The following is a 12481-nucleotide window of genomic DNA, read 5'->3' as shown; positions in this document are numbered from 1 at the left end:
AGCTTTAGGTGTTAGGCTCTGCCTTTACGTATTTTAGGTGCATTCTGCCTCTTAAGCCTTCTGAGGTAAGTTCTATTTCTACCCTCATTTGACAGATTGGGAACCAGAGGTTTAAAAGTGTTGAATAGCGTGCCCAGGGTCCCCTCTGTTCACGCGGGGTGAAGGTGGGCTCACAACACAGCAATCTCATCCCAGGGTCCCTTATTTTACTCTGTGCTTCCTTAGAACAAAAGAAAATAAAACACAAAGCATGGGATGTTTTCCCCCCACACTTTATTTAGGAGTCTGCAGGGTTTGGTTTTGTTTTGTTTTGTTTCTTAGAGTCAAATGTGAAAATGGAAACACGCACCAAGGAAAAACAAAAATGAGATGATTGGAGCCTTGGTTCAGAGTTAAAACAGACTCTGACAGTGTTTCAGACTCTAATTCAGAGGTCTTTTGCTTGTGTTGGGCGCCCTTTCAAACAGAGCAGCCCTAATGAGCTGCTGAATGTTGTGTCTGAGGGCTTCCACAAATGTGGAAGTTACCATTTGGTTTTCTACTTCTGGGTTGTAGGAACCGGAATAAGTGCGACATTCTAGCCTAAAGCCACCCCCGAGCCGTTAATGGGTTTTTGAAAATCCTTCCAAAGTGATTATAAGGTCCTTTTTATGTCATCCAAAGGCTTGGCCTTTTGTGGGCAGGGCAAGACCCACGTTGGTGGGGACTCAGTTCGTCCTTCCCTTTGCCGAAGCCACCGTGGAAATACCAACACGTCCAAGATTTACCTGAATTTTATGACCACCGAGTCGTGAAAACAAGACATTACCACATTGGCACATCTTGTGGTTTCCATGTGGTCTTTCCCTAGAATTCTGCCAGAGTTCCTAAGAGGAGCTACTTCGTCTTCACAGAGTTCCGCTAAGGCTGGCCACCAGCTTGCTAAGAACACTGAAAGCGAGCATTCATCATTAAATATTTCCAGTGTGTTCCACTGTAACTTGAAATGAAATAGAATTGTATTTTACATTCTATTCGATGAACTCATACCTGTTTACTGTGCACAGAGTTCCAAATGAGCGCAGTAGTCCTCTGTAATTGTTATTTATATTATTAGAAATGAATTCTTTCCTTTTCATCATAGTTAGGCTTTTTCAATTATAATTATTTAATTTTGCGTGATTGCTTGTGATTTTCACTATTATTCACATTGGACATTTGGACAAATAGAAGAAAACAAATAGAGTTCCTATTCTCACATAGCAAAAGAATATTATTAATGCATCCAGAATATTTTTTACAAAGGAAATTGAGAGGATTTACTTTCATTGGGGACATTTATAGAAGCAGTTTTAAGATTCTATGTGTATTTTGTAAAATGCTGTCATACTTTTAAATAACTTACGGAACTTCAGAGAACGTTCTTACATAAATGCAAATTACGGTTGCTTATATTTGGATGTCATTTTCCCAAACAGCAAGGGTGGAATTAAACAATGAAGTCTAAGAGACAGTAAAGGTGACTTTGAGATTCTGATATGGGTCAAAGCCAAGTGGTGACCTGTGTTTTTTGAGAGTGATATTCTTTCATAGATGGTAGACGTTGACTTCTGAGTTAGGGTTCATAGTTGAGACTAGCACTGGAACTTTCTCGGAGGGGGAGGTTAGTTTGAATTAAGAGTCAGCATGAAACTTCCTCACTAGACTGGTGTTTTCACAGTTAAGAGAGAGGGCCATGTTGATTTTGTCCTCTGCGCCTTTGTTCATTTCTTCCTCCTCCCTGGAAGCATCGTGTGTCTTTATCTCCACCTGACAGCTAAATCCTGTCTTCTCTCCGACATCGCGTTTTATCTCCTCTGTCGGTGGTGAGTTCTATTTGCTCAGTCCTTGTGCAGCATTACTCGTGTACAGACTTACTGTGTTCTGTTCCTGAGGCGCTGGTTGGAAATAGTGAAATGTTGTTTCAGTACATGGTATGACATGCTCCTTGGTGCTGTATGCATCCTAGATGCATGTCCTCTGTGTTTGTAATCATATTACTTGTGGCCGGATGAGTCCTCGATTCGGTCTAATGGCATCCTGTTACAGACAAGGAAAATGAAGTTCTAAAAGAAAGAACTGGCCTTTCTCCTAAGGGTCATGGCCGGTTAGCGTTATGGGTAAAGCCAGGACTGGAAGGTAGATGTCCTGGTTGCAAGATGGTGCAGTTTTTACTCTTCCTTCCTTGTATCCTTCATTCAGTAAATTTGTATTGAGCATCTCCCACGTGACAGGCAGTCTGCTAGGACCTGAGCAGTGTTGCGCGTGTCTTGCAACTTCTTCTGTGAACGGAGAGGAAGATACTAACCAATATCACACAAATAGATGTGCACCAGCCACCCTGATAAGCGTCGCTGAGGATTGTGCCCTTGTATGAGAGTAGTAACGGGTAATAGATTTCCTTGAGAAACTGACTTCGACCTGTAGGGCCTGGCATTGTGTTTCTGTGTATTTTTTAAGCGCACTTAAATTGGACACATATTTGTTGTATGGGCCCCCAAAGAAATTAGAACCAATAAGCTACAGCCCGTTCCCTCATTGTATAGTCTAGAAGGGGGATAAGTCAAGACGTAACTATTGACATAAAGCAAAGCATAGAAGTTCTGTGGTGCAAAGGATGCAAAGATAACTTTTTTGGAGGCGAAGCAAATGGAAATAACTTCCGGGGGGAGAGGCAGCATAGGATACAGCCCTGGAACAAGAGCTAAAGAGAGGAAGACGGAAGGCATTCCAATGGTGAGTGAAAGCAAGCAGAGGTAGCCTGAGATAAGAAATGACAGGTCTGGCAATAGAAAACGGTGTCATTTTACAGCAGCAGGCTCTTGTGGAAAGTCACAACTATACACTGTTGAGAATGTTGTCTTTTTTTTTAATGCCCTGGCAGTCAGCTGAACTTAAGGATGGACATGCAAATATTCCCTCTCATTCCTACTCCTGGAGCACATAACCCTGTGCTTTGTTGGGCTGCCATCTGTATGAACCATTTCCCCCCACCCCCTGAAAGAACTACATCTGGTTCTCAAATTGCTCTATTACCTAGCTTTCCATTGGGGTCCAGTAAACATTTAATCATAAGAGTGAAAAGTGGCTGGTGTGTTGAAGGTCTTTTCTCTGCCAGAAGCTAACTTCTCTAGATGCGGAAACAGAACTTCCTCCAAATGACAAGACTGGCCCAGTATAGTGAGTATCAAGGGCATTGAAGAAATAGTACGTATGCTAACTTGCGTTACCATGTAGCTTTTACCCCGTTCAGAGTTTGGTCCCAACCATTTCTCCCTATGGATATATAAATGTTTGTCTAAATATTATTGTAGAAAAATACTGAAAATTCACTACTCATTAGCATGTATTAACCAGTAACCAGCTACTGTGTTTTAGATTCTGTGCAGGACAGTGTTAACAAGCTTATCAGGGAAGCCAATGAAAAAGCATCTTTTTTTTTAATGCTTATTTATTTTTGAGAGAGAGAGAGAGAGAGAGAAAGAGATGGGGGGAGAGCGAGCCAGAGAGCGTGCAAGTGGGGGAGGGGCATAGAGAGAGGGAGGCACAGAATCCAAAGCACGCTCCAGGCTCTGAGCTGTCAGCACAGAGCCCAACGTGGGGCTCGAACTGGTGAACCGTGAGATCATGACCTGAGCTCAAGGCGGAATGCTTAACCAACTGAGCCACCCAGAAGAGCATCTCTTGGAACATATGTTGCAGTTGAATGGCCCCTGATGTAGCTCAGTCACAGATATGTTTTATTTATCTTGTATAGTGTTGCCAAGACCTAAAATTAGGGCTATTTCACAGAAAAACCTAGATTTTTTTTTTTTTTTTTTGGCTTCCTTGAAAAATTGAAAGATCAGGCAACAATGGACCAACCTTGCCAATGGCAACAATTCGTTGGAGTTAAGGAGCAGCTGCCTTCTTTAATTAGGGAATATATTTGTGCCGCAGTTCCCATTACTCCCTATTGCCTGTATCCGGCCCATTGAGTCATTTCCCTGGCTTTCTGGCCCTTAAGAACATCTGTCAGTGACATCTGCTTTGGAATGATTGTTGCCTCTGTGAGCCTCTTCTCTTTAGCTTCCCGTAACAATTCCTGGCCAGCAAGGCAATTAATTATGATCAGAACAACTAGCATCTGCGAGCTTTGTAGTCTGCAGTGGCTCTCAAACTTTTGCATGCATCAGAATCGTAAGGCAGATTGTTGAGCCTCATTTCCAGAGTTTCAGATTCACAAGGTTTGAGGATCAGAGGGTTTGGATTTCTGTCAAATTCCCACGGAACGCTGATGGTGTGCGGACCAGCTTCTGAGAATCACTGAGCTATAGTACTAGAACACAACACAAAACAACATGAGGCTGGTGGGACAGTGTATGTTCCCCACCAGAAATAAAATGTGGAAAGGTTAAGTAACTTACCCAGGGTCATAAGAAGAAGTAGAGTCAGATTGAAAACCCTGTCTTTAGAGTATATCCAGCAGGAAACCATGTTGTAGATCCCTGCTTCTGCACCCAGCTGCCCCACAAGATCCCCAGAATCCTCTAGAGAACCCTGTAATGCAGATGTAGCTGTAGGGGTTCTAATTTAAGATTATGCCAAGGATGTGATCATTGTCCTATCTCCGGACACTGAGTTTGAACTTGCAGTGAGCACAGGCAGAGGCAAGGGTTGAAACCTGACTGTAGATCTCCCTGCAGAGGTATGAGACATACTTGCTGGGCAGGACCTGTGACTAAGGAAGGCTCGCTGGGAGTAGAACTGAGGAACAGGACTCCAGGCTGGCAAGATCGCTCGCTGCTGGGATAACAGAACAGATCGCCTGGACAGGGACTAGGTACAAAAGCAACTACAGGGATCTCTTTTCCAAGACTGGGGTCCAGAGCAGAGCTAGAACTTCTCGGTTACTAGATCTGTCAAGGTCAGAACAGAACTAACAAGAAAGGTGATTTCTTCAGTCTCGTCATTTTAGGCTTCTTAAAACCTTACTTAAGTCCAGATTAATCTAATGATATGGGGCCCTTCCCACTTGCAAGGGAAGGTAGGTAAAGTTGGGGAACCAGACAGGGTCTCACATGGATTAAACTGATTTTTTAAAAAAATGTATTAAAGCTCCATCTGCTTAAAACCCTTTGAAATGAATAATTAGGTCACCGTGTGATCATGATAAGCCATCCACTAACCTAGTTTGGAAGTTTGTATTTCTGCAAGTAAGAGTGTAAATGTATTATCAGCTACCTACCTCCAGTCTCTAAGGCAGTTATATTTATATGTATGTATAATTTGCATACATATATTGATATAATGTAATTAAATGAATATACTATATATATATATATACATATATACATATATATACATATATACACATATATATATATGGATGGATGTGAGCAGGGTTTTCATTTTGACAGGGATTTTAGGCAGTGGTATATTCTCGGTTGATTGTACCACATTTTGATTTCACTCTTATTGAAAACATTTTTTGTTTTATTTTTCTTAAGATTTTATTATTTATTTTTGAGAGAGAGAAGAGAGAGAGCGTGAGCAGGGAGGGACAGAGAGAGGGAGACGCAGAATCCAAAGCAGGCTCCAGGCTCTGGGCTGTCTGCACAGAGGCTGATGCGGGGCTTGAACTCACGGACCATGAGATCATGACCTGAGCCGAAGTTGGAAGCCCAATTGACTAAGCCATTAGTCATTTTTGACTGAAAACATTTTCTTAAAATTTAAATGCTTTTATTTATTTTTGGAAGAGAGAGAGAGAGAGAATGGAGGAGGGTCTGGCAGCAGGGGTGGGGGGCGGGGGACAGAGGATCCGAGCCGGGCTCTAGGCTGACAGCTGGAGCTTACGAATAGCAAGATCAAGACCTGAGCTGAAGTCAGGATGCCTAACCGACTGAGCCACCCAGGCGCCCCTCAAAAACCTTTTTAAAATCTCCTTACCTTTTTCCTACTAAATGTTGTAATGAAAATAACAAAGTCCTTTTTCCTTGTTAAAAAGTTGAATAGAATTCTCAATCTGATAATGTTGATAAGGCATGTATGAAAGATTCTGGAGGTCAAGGTGTGTTGGAATGGAGGGGGAATGGTTACTGTGTTTCACATTAAATCATTGATAAGAATTGTTCTTCTGGGGGTTTTATATCCTATCTTGAAAGGGAATGATAGAAATTAAACCTGATTATTTTAAGAGTCTGATTAAATTTATGCTAAGACGTAAACTCAAGGGCTGAGTGTATTATGTGTTTGATTATAATGAACTATAAATACAGAGGGCATAATTATTCCTGTTCTTTGCTTTAGGATTATGATAATCACCAGAAATGATCATATGTGTAGCATGACATCCTCATTGTTCTGATGGGAAGCTGAACACTGTTTTCCTCTAATCAACATTACGTAGCCTCCAGGTTTACTGTAGAGGGAAAGATTTGGGACTGGATTCTCTGTAAGGAAAAAAGAAATGAAGCATTGCTTTTTGATAAACCAGGTTGAAAATGAGCACATGAAGGAAAACCTCAGTTGTGCGCAGTGTGACGTGCAAACCAAAGGCAGTGTTCAGTGACAGAGAGATTAAAACCGCTGTATTTGTTTGTTTTCCGCAGGCTCATGCACAATTAGTTCGAGAAGTCGATGTGGAGAAGGTGTCTGCTTTTGAGAATCCATACGTAGATGCAATAAAGAGTTTATGGAATGATCCTGGAATCCAGGAATGCTATGATAGACGACGAGAATATCAGTTGTCTGACTCTACCAAATAGTGAGTATTCATCAAGGAGGCCCCTTGGATCTTTCTCTTCAGTTTCGTGTGTTCTGCAGTGATAACTTCTGTATTCTTGCACTTGTATTCGGTATCTGCCTCAGACTCCAGTTAGGAAGTACACATGTTAAACCTGTGCCAACCTCATACATGTAGACTCTTCTAAGGGACAGACTGGCATCATGAGTCAGAGAGAGGATTTCTTGTACTGTTTTCCATTTGAAAACCAAACTGAAAACTCAAGGAATCTGAATTATACCCACCCATTGCTTCCACCAAATTGCAGACCAGCAGTACTCAAACACATACTCCATTGTGATTTGAAATCCTGTAATGATAACTTTTCATACAAATTCCTGATCCTTTTGTCATGTGCCAGAAAACACGTACACACATTAAAAACCCCAAACAAATACTCTCGATTATGCCTTCTCACACATCACACTTCCTAGTTTCTAGTTTCCAGACGCAGAACCTTGACTGCTCTCGGGGAACCACTGTTATGTTGATGGACAGGTTTGCCCTTGCATGAAAATTCGTGTGAGTCTAATTTTGCATGCATTCCAAAATTGTTTGGTGAGCTGTCAATCAAAATCACGTGTCCTGGGAGAGATTTGCATCCTAGAGAGATTTGTTACTTCTCTAGATTAAATCTCGCCCAACAGAAAGAAAGTGAAGATCTGGCAATTGTTGGATTAATGTAATCAATGTAGTCAGCAATCTAGATAATCAGGCGCCTGAAAAATGGACTTTTTGTAGTATTTAGCCAGATTTCTGTCTACATTAATTATGTTAACCCAGGCTTCGCTTCTTGGTGTTGGTTCTGGGCGGACAGAAGAATGGATGGAAAAAAGTCCACAGCCTCAGGCCAGTTCATATGAAGTGACCCACTGGATGAGAGCAGGACCCTGGGGAAAATGAGGAGCCCCAGAGGCTGGTTGGCATCACATATGGTGCCTGGAAGATCCAAGAGCTGATCAATTCTGTTTTCTCAATATAGTAGATCATGTTTCGACTTTGATTCTAGGCATTTGCGTAAGATCAGTTATGATTCAGGTCAGCCACAGAAATGTGGCCTGGTCACAGCAGTGCTTGTATTCCTATGGTAAATTTGCATTCCGTAATTCTAGAACGTGGCATAGAAGGCTCATGATCCCCATGTCTGTCGTGTTTTAACTAGTGTTAATCCCCTGGTGTGCCTGTGGAATGTGTGCTTTCCTCGTTCCTTATTTTCTCTTTCCTTCTTCCACACCTTCATCTCACTGCCCTCCCGTCGCTTCTCTTCCACTCGCTGCCTGCCTGCCTGCCTGCCTTCGCCCCTCGTCCCTCCCTCCCGCCCTCCCTCCGGAACCTTTACTGTGTAAGTTTCTGTGAGTGCAGAGATGAGAGATGCAGTCAGCTCTTGTCTCTTCCAAATTCTGCCCCCTCAACCTTTGACCAGCTGTCTTTCTCTTACTTCCTGCCCCCTCTGTCCTTATGTTTGCTTTGCCATTTCAGATTTCATCTATCTCCCCATGGTGCTGTTGTGTTTTATCCCTTGTTCCCTGTTCCTGCTCAGTATGTCTCCTCCTATCTGCTTGCTTCCCCTCCACCCTCATCTGCCATTCTCGAGTTCTCCCGTCACTCCTCTCCACTTCTCACTGTGCTGCCGTGATGCCTCTCCTGACCCTTAGTAAGGAATGAATCCCCCGTTACCAAGTTCTTTTTACTAATAAATCCTCCAGTCTCTCATCGCATTCTAACCCCGATCTGTTAACTTTTATCATAAATCCCGTCTCTCCCCCTTCTCACCTGTTCTAGTCTTTACCCATGTGTAACTTTTCTCCCTACAAAGAGGTCTTGCCATTAGGGCATCAGAGAAGCAGTGTCGAATGATTATGTGCTTACCAAGGTCAGGGTTCCCCCTTAGGAAATGATTTTGCCTCTGCTCTGGGAATAGACCCTGTGAGTGATTCCTGTGTGCACCGAGGACACCTGTATCAGCTGCTGCGCATATATTCTTGAGACAAGGCTCTACACGTGTCTGGTGACATTCCTTAGCTTAGATTTGTGGATTTCTAGACAGGTACCCGTTAGTTAGTACAATAAGAGGACATGGCAACATCAGCTCTTTTAAGGAAAGAGCTATTTAAGACCATTTCTTGAACCTCCTGTTAGCACTGTGATTTTGGGAAAGCCGCTGAGAATCCTGTCGTATAGGCTGCGTGAACCGTAGAAACATGCCTTTGGACACATCCCTTATGCTGGAGTCAGACAGACATGTGGGGGCAGCTGGGGCAGGCTGATCTAAATTCCTTCAAATGATTATTCTTTAAACAGTTCTATTTTCCCCTAATGGCGATGTGGAGAAGCTGATTTTCTGAACTATACACATAGATAGATAGATAGATAGATAGATAGATAGATAGATAGATGTTGGTTTATGTGTATGCACATACACCTAATTCTTTTTTAACCATATTTGTGTGCAGAACTAAGAAAGTAAATTATCACAGATCCTTACATACCAACATTTCAGGATCTATCTCTTTAAAAAAAAAATAGGACGGTTCCCCACATAGTAAATAATACCGTATTACACCTAAAATTAATCGTCAGTCCTTTTTGTCATTATACCCAGTTCACAGTCCCACTTCCCAAATTCTTCCAAGATGTCCTATAGAGTAGGTCGGTTTTAGGAGTACACGTTGCGTTGGTTTATGTGTCCCTTAGGCTCTCGTGATCTAGTAGAGGCCTGTACGCATTTCACTGGCATGTTGAAGAGATTAGCCTGATTGCCTTATGTAGTATGAATTAACTTGCTCCGTTGTCTCTTGAATTTACTGTAAGCTGGAAATTACATTTAAAGACTTGATTCGATTCAAGCTAATTGTGAGTAAATTGCATTTTAAGAGATGTTGTTTGCCCATCATGGGCGCAGCTAAGGCTCCCCACGGTATTAGGGTGCTGACGCCCTCCCTTATAAAGTTCTATTTTTCCTTTTGCCACCAAAAGCAATCTTTGTGGCGTTATTTTGTCACTGGGTGATCTCTGGTTCCCCATCAACTCTTCACTTAATGGCTTCCATTCCATTTGATAAGTCTTGTGTGATTTAATGCTTCCCTTAGGATTTGTAAAAGAGTACATTTTCTACTTTTATCATTTGGTCCACATTGGTATTCTTCTGTGAAATACAAGGCTGTTTCCTTGGCTGGGGCTATCCGATTATCTTTTAACAAATTTTCTACTAAAAAGTATATGTTTCCATCTTTTTGTTACAGTAACTTGTTCTATAGACTAAATAGATGGTGACCGTACAACTTACCATTCCAGTGAGGACATTTTGAGAAGGAAGGGGTTGCTATTAATAGGCTGAAATAAAAGGCATAACCTGGGAATCCTGGTTAAGCAGGAACATTTGGTCAGTTTAGCTACATGAAACCTAGGGAGGCGTTTTGTATTTTGTTTGGGGTTTCCCCTCCCCTCTTTATTTTCGCTAGAAGACTGTTTACTTCAAGGGAAGTAGAACCAGGGTATTCCTACCAGTTATGTAAGGAGTTGTATGTGGAAACCTGAGTTAGCTGGCCCCGTGTTTCTGGTCTCTTCCCAAGACGAGTTAGTCCTCTTTATAGAGCGGTGGCCAACAGCTTGGCTGGCCGGCCTTTAATTCCACTGTGTCAGGAGCCCTGAGTATTAGAGACCCCTTTTTCTTCCCCAGTTAGGCTCGGGCACTTTTCCTTTCCCTCAGCTAGGAAAGCCCTCCCACCACGAAGATAGGACCTGTGGCTTTTGGGATTCACCCACCTGCTGCTTCATTTCACGTGTGTATAGCCCAAGTGGATGCTCTGGGAACCGCAGGAAGAACACTCAAAACGATGGGGGCCCCATATCTTGAGCACCGTTGATTCCCAGTACTGACTTCATTTTCACAGAATAACTATGAAATAGAAATAATTCAAAATAATTCTTGACTCTGTATTCCAGATAGCTGTTACCTCTTTTCTGACATTTTTTGTGTGCCCCCGACTGGTGTATTTTTAGTATTTGTATCTCCCTCCTATACTTCTTAAAGATTTTTCTGCATTGTTCTATCTTTACAATTAAACAACACCTCACTGGTGTTCTGGACGTGATTTCTTAAACAATATCATCACCTTCCAGAACTCTTCCAGAGCTCAGGACCACCTCTCTCGAGCAGTGTCTCCACTTGTGGTTCTTCAGTTTAGATTCAGGTGACACGTACAGATGTCATCTCTAGCAGTGTGAGAATCAGGGCCACGCACATCTGCTCAGAGTCGGCAGCACGACAGCTGTTGTCTCCAGGACCCTGCTGATGGCGAGAGTCTTGCCGGCCACATGCCAGGAGTACTGAGAGCAGAGGCCAAGCATGTCCTTATTCTTTCCTACGCGGTGAGCTCCTTTTCATCCTTCCAGACCCTGGTCAGTGGTCTGTTCTTTGAAAGTGTTGCCCAACACCAAAGGTAGTGAGTCACTGTGTCCTGTGGGTTAGTACTTTGCACATCTCTTTCGTACCTGTTACCGTGTTTACTAAAGTGTCTCTCTCCTCAGAGCCTGACGGTGACTGCTCATGTTTGACCTTCACAGATGATCGTCTCATGAAATAATAGATGGGTAATTTTCCACTATTTCATTGACCATGATGTAGGTGCGGTCATGATGTAGGTGCCATTGTAGATGAACTGTGAAGTCAGAGCCGTGAAAGCATTCAAAGTTGTTGTTTCTTTCTCTTCTGCTATTTTTGAAGGTCTGAGTTCTGGAAAGTTCTGTTATCATCGTAACTGCTGTTTGCTGAACACTTATTCTATGTTAGATTGTGTACTTCTGTACTGTATGTAGTTAGATTCTTACTATATGTCAGATTCCACATGCATTATTTCATTTAATCCTCAAAGCCGCCTAAAGTGGTAGATATTTCCTATGATCCCCATCAAACAGTAGAGGAAACCGGTTGTCAGAGAGGTTGAGTAGCTTGGTTAAAGTCATACAGTTAGTAAGAGTAGGAGTAGGAGTCCAAATCACTTTTCTTCTTCTAAAGCCCCAGATCTTAATCACTGTGAAATACAGCTTTACAGAGGATGGATGGTTGAGAGAGAGATAGAAAACTGACTCTAGTTAGATGAATAGATGATAGATTAATAGATAAATGTCTATGATGAGATAAATCACTCACCATAGAAGATGCGAATTGTTCATTAATCTTTATAAATGTTGCCTATAGGTAGTTCCGTACATATGAGGTCAAGAAGGAAAATTATGTAGAGTTTACTGGAAAATAAACCCAGCAGGGTTTTGATTATCATCCAGAAAATCTACCCAGTTTAACAACATGTCAATTATTCATACACCGTGGAAGATGTTCTAAGTCACGGATAATTCAGAATTATTATTTCTTTATTTTAGCCTCTAGTCTTTTTTTAAAATATTTTTTTTGTGTGTTTATTTATTTTTGAGAGACGGGGGTTGGGGGGAGGTGAGAGAGGGGAAGAGAGAGAAGGAGACCGAGGATCTGAAGTAGGCCCTCTGACAGCAGAAAGCCCAGTGCGGGGCTCAAACCCACAAACTGTGAGATCATGACCTGAGCCAAAGTCAGACACTTAACCGACTGAGCCACCCAGGCGCCTCGTATTATAGCCTCACGTCTTAACCCTTTCCCCCCATACTCTATCCATTAACTTTTTATTGGAGTTAAACTAGAGCCAGTAAGAAAGCTACAAC

At 42.3% G+C, this 12481-nt stretch overlaps 1 protein-coding gene across 7 annotated transcripts in view; it reads left to right on the top strand.

The window, feature by feature from the left end:
* GNAQ (G protein subunit alpha q) overlaps positions 1-12481 on the top strand; it is a 349957-nt gene that overhangs the window by 242514 nt on the left and 94962 nt on the right. For all 7 annotated transcript variants that reach the window (XM_042911855.1, XM_042911857.1, XM_042911853.1 and 4 more), the window contains one exon: positions 6612-6766. In XM_042911855.1, coding sequence (XP_042767789.1) covers positions 6612-6766 — 155 coding nt within the window. The remainder of the gene's footprint in view (positions 1-6611; positions 6767-12481) is intronic.

This window comes from Panthera leo, chromosome D4, assembly GCF_018350215.1.
Source record: "Panthera leo isolate Ple1 chromosome D4, P.leo_Ple1_pat1.1, whole genome shotgun sequence".
Classification (NCBI taxonomy): Eukaryota; Metazoa; Chordata; class Mammalia; order Carnivora; family Felidae; genus Panthera; species Panthera leo.
Note: the sequence above shows the minus strand (reverse complement) of the source record. Positions and strands in the feature narration are given on the sequence as shown.